This window comes from Alosa alosa, chromosome 13, assembly GCF_017589495.1.
Source record: "Alosa alosa isolate M-15738 ecotype Scorff River chromosome 13, AALO_Geno_1.1, whole genome shotgun sequence".
Classification (NCBI taxonomy): Eukaryota; Metazoa; Chordata; class Actinopteri; order Clupeiformes; family Clupeidae; genus Alosa; species Alosa alosa.
The window spans coordinates 32,838,497-32,843,107 of NC_063201.1; the positions used below are offsets into that span (position 1 = coordinate 32,838,497).

At 44.8% G+C, this 4,611-nt stretch overlaps 1 protein-coding gene across 1 annotated transcript; it reads right to left on the reverse strand.

Annotated features, from left to right (window-relative positions):
- Positions 1-837: 837 nt before the first annotated feature.
- On the reverse strand, positions 838-2,354 carry LOC125306540 (zinc finger BED domain-containing protein 5). The gene is made up of 2 exons (XM_048261957.1): positions 1,500-2,354; positions 838-1,311 (listed from the first exon to the last, which is right to left on the reverse strand). Exons 1-2 carry the CDS (start codon positions 2,352-2,354, stop codon positions 838-840), a joined length of 1,329 nt encoding a protein of 442 aa, XP_048117914.1.
- Positions 2,355-4,611: the final 2,257 nt, after the last annotated feature.

Here is a 4,611-nt window from a genome sequence, read left to right on the forward strand (position 1 = left end):
CATGCAATTGTTACCATTCTATTAAACCAGTGGTTCTCAACCTTTTTAGAAACAAACGCCCCCTGACTTCATCATGAATCTCCTGATGCCCCCCACCCAACACACGCACTTGCACTCACACACACACAAACACACACACACACACAAAGATATAGACCACTGATATGCTCATAATTGCCTAATGATGGTGATAATTATTATTGTTATTATTATTATTATTTTTATTAGCCTACTAATACTACTACTACTACTAATAATAATAATAATAATAATAACAAATGGTTGTATAAATGTTGGAATCAAAGTGGTCTATGAGTAGTCAAATTAAGGTTTTGTTTGAGATAGGACCTCGAGTGAGTAGCCAAGGCTTTGTGCTTGAATGCTGTTTGGCCAGATCTGTGGAACATGATCAAATTCTTGATAATACTTCATTTATGTTTTGTGTGTGGTCTACTTGTTTCAGTTCATTAGTAATAAGGGAAAAACATTGCACAAGAATTGGGGAAGTTTGAAAGTATGTATTTGCACATTCAAAACGCAACACCAGAGATTGATGCAGGTCTCTGGTAACAGACATTTTAACATCAATCAATCACGTGAACAGCATGCCTCTTTGACCAATGACAATAGCGTTTGGTCACGCACTCAATTAAGCTGATTAGCAGCCCTATAAAATATAATTTGAAATCGCCGTTATTTAACTGAAGGCGGGGGAAGACGACGGCAACAGCCTGTCGCCAATTTTAAACAAGAAAAATAGAAATTTGAGGCAAAGAACTTCGATGAAATGGATATTCAGCCACAGAAATGAACAAACTAGTAAAAAAGGAAATTAATTTAGTGTGAGCCCTGTGCTTGGTGGCTAGCTGCCAGCTTTTTAACGTCAGGACACACAGACGTCAGCTTCAGCCTGAGCGCACCGGAGTCTACCAAATTCAGACGGTTGCGGTACTTGGTCTGCAAGTGGAGAGCTTGGCTGAATCCCTGCTCGACGAGGTAGGACGTGGGGAAAGCAAGAAGAACACAAGTCTTCTCCCACAGCAGCGGAAATCGCAGACCATGTGTGGCCCACATCGCACGCCAGCCAGAGGTGCGGAACGTGGCCTTGGCCTCTTCATCATTTTGTAGGTCAATGAGGCTTTCCTGAAATGCAGCATCAATGCTGGACACATCCACTTGGAATGGCTCCGTCACCCATTCAGGGACGTCTAATTCATTGAGATCCCTGAAACAGACCTCCGGGTCCGCTTTCACCGTTTTCAAGTGGTCAGTGTAACGGAGCAGATGGTTGTCTGTGAGATCATCCAGCACCTGAATGTAAGTATAAAAGTTATCTTATTCCCAAAGAAAGTTCAGCCTTCATTGCTTGTCTATTATTATTATTATTATTATTATTACTACTATTATTATTATTATTATTATTATTATTATTATTATTATTAGCCTAATAACGTACCTTGGTCAGTTGATTAAAATGATTTAGCTGACGCCTGCCCAGCTTGGTACAGGTCCAGCTTGGTAAGGAAACTGTGCACTGTGGCCTTTGAATGGACAAGCGTCACGGCCTCTCCTTGGAGCTTCAGGGAGACCTCATTCATTTTCCCAAAGAAGTCCGCGAGGTAATGGATGTCGGCGCGACAAGACAGCAGCTTCTCCGTTAGATCGGCATCGACACCTTGTAGGAACTCCAGGACTGTCTGAAACAGCTCACACAGCCTCACCAGGCAGTTGCCTTTGGAGAGCCAGCACACCTCGGTGTGGAGCAACAGACGCTCGAAGGCCTCATCATTCTCGCCACACAGCTGCCTGAAGAGCCTATCATTAAGAGCATGGGCTTTGATTTTATTTATTGCTTTTACTGCTGTGTTGAGTGACTGGTGGAGAGATGGGCTGATGGCTTTGGACGCGAGGTAGTGACGGTGGAGGACACAGTGCACTGTCAACACCTGCGGCACACGCTCCTTAAGGAAAGTGGTGAATCCGCGGTACCTCCCAACCATAGCGGGAACTCCATCTGTGGCACAGGCGAGGATGTTCCCCAGTGGAATGGACTTCTCCTGGAGGTACTCTTTTAGCGCGTTAAATATAGTTTCTCCTCTTGTGTCCGCAGAGAGATATTTAATAAACAGCATGTCCTCGGCCACATCCCTCCCAGACACAAAACGCGCATAGGCCATTAGGAGAACATTGTTGTCTGCTGTTGTTGTTTCATCCAGCTGGATACTGAAACGATTTTCTCGCAGTGTGGCACACAGCTGCTCCTCAGTGTCCAGCGCCATCTCTCTAACCCTCCGTGCCACACTGTCATTGCTGAGCGGGATGGCCCTTAACACTGGCGCTGGGTCTCGCTCCATCACAGTGGAGATGACCTCTTTAATCGCTGGGAGAACCAGCTTTTCTCCTACAGTAAATGGTGTGCGAGACTTAGCTATCAGTAAAGAAATATTGTAGGACGCCACTAACCCGTTCTCTGTCTGGTTTGTCTTCCGAGCGAACAGATTCGAAATGGTCCGTCTTGAATGTTTTTCTCTTTGAGGGCATTGAAATAAGCCGCATCATGAGATGCCTTGTCAGGATGCATTTTGTTCAGGTGATCCTTTAAACGTGAGGGTTTCATCGCCTCATTAGAGAAAACCTGCTCGCAAAGCAGGCACATCGGGAGCTGAACATTTGTAGGTGAGGGAATAAAGCCAAAGTTTATGTAATCGACACTGTACTGTCTGCATTTCTTCTTGTTTGCCGCCATGTTTTTTAAGTTTTGATATTAAAAAAATATGTATACGTAATTGTGCTTGTGTACATTTTGATTGGATATGTAATTTGGTAGTTGGTAATGTAATTTTAACCCGCAAAGCAGGGTTCGACTGTTGCAGCCGTCAGGAGCCGTCAACCCGCTCTGCGGCGGTCAGTCTGCTGAATTTGTTTATAGATGTTGCCATGGAAATGACATGCCAGTAGCCTAGAGCGCTCCGCTGTAGAATCTTCGGCCGGCAAAGACGGTAGGTTAGTAACAAAGATTCTAGAATGGAGCGCTCTAAGGAGGAAACTAGACAGAGCCACCAGGCACAAATCATTCCATTTCGTGTCAAAACAAACAAATGTAATGCTTAAACATTATAATAAATATCAGTGATCAACGCCCCCTATTTGTGCCTGATCGCCCCCCTCTCAGCTATCTCATTCACAACGCCCCCCGACGGTGTTCAAACGTTCACCGACAAACGATCAGGAAGCGGTTCTTCTTCCTACTCGGATACTAGGATCAAACACATGAAGTTGTATTTCCGAAGACATTTTGTGCAACAGTTTTGACTCGAGGTTTAGCCAGGTTTTAGCACTGTAAAGTTGAATATGGAGCATAGCACAGGCAGAATCGGATGAGGACGCACTGGAGGGAGTGTCACAGTACTGTTAGCCAATCAGAGGCGAGGTCATCATGTCATGAATATTCATGAGCAAGAGGCAAATCCTGTCGTTCCTCCCCTCCCACCTTCCCCACCAAACTAGAACAACATGAAATAGACGCAGGAGAGCATTTTTTTCACCAAAACCGGCTCACAGGGCATTCATTAATACTAGAGACCATGGGAAAATTTATGAAGTATCCCGAGGTCTTTATGTGGTCGGATAGAGAGTCCAGAATAAATTTCATCAAGCCAGTACCTTTCCGGAAATGTTGCTGCTGCAGCTGGCGTCTTTAGGGGAAAGTCCGTAGGAGTCGATTGCCGAGTGTGGAGTAACACGCTCTGGAAATTCACAATTTTGTTGCCGTTTTTTTAAAAAAAAAAAAAAACATAGTCCAGTATTTCTTTCGAAATTGAAATGAGGTTGTATGGACTGGACTATGTTTTTTTTTTTTTTTTAAACGTCAACGAAATTGTGAAATTTCCAGAGCGTGTTACTCCACACCTGGCAATCGACTCCTACTGACTTTACCCTAAAGACGCCAGCTGCAGCAGCAATATCTGAGCAGATATCATTGGTTAAAAACGTAAACAAGGCTCTATGTGCTGCTACGTCATATGTATTCCAGCTTCATTGACAGAAAGTTAGCCTACTGGTTAGCGCTTTGGACTTGTAACTGGAGAGTTGCCGGCTGAAGTGCCCTTGAGCAAGGCACCTAACCTTTCACTGCTCCCCGAGCGCCGCTGTTGTAGCAGGCAGCTCACTGCGTTGGGATTAGTGTGTGCTTCACCTCTCTGTAAGCGCTTTCAGACATCCGTGTAAGACCGGAGGTTCTGCCGATGTTAAACGGTGGGGCCGTATATCTAAACGACATAACCGGTCATATGGAAGTCCGAATTTAGCCGGTTGTTCTACAACTCCCCCCCTAGTATTTCCTCCGGACATTATGTAAATGTGCTGTGTCTGAACGAGGCGTAGAACATGCACACCTAGTGAGAGGGCGTGTTGGTGACCTGACTTAAATGCCAGTGTTATGATGGAGTGGCATAGTGCTGTCCAGAAAATCTCCGACCTGGAAAGATGCAGACATCACGGAGCTACTGTCCATGAGGACATACAACATTTTGATAGAACACATGAAGGGAATGGCACGTTAGCCTACAGTACAACTGCATGGCAAGGCCAAACGAATTCAAAAGACTGATA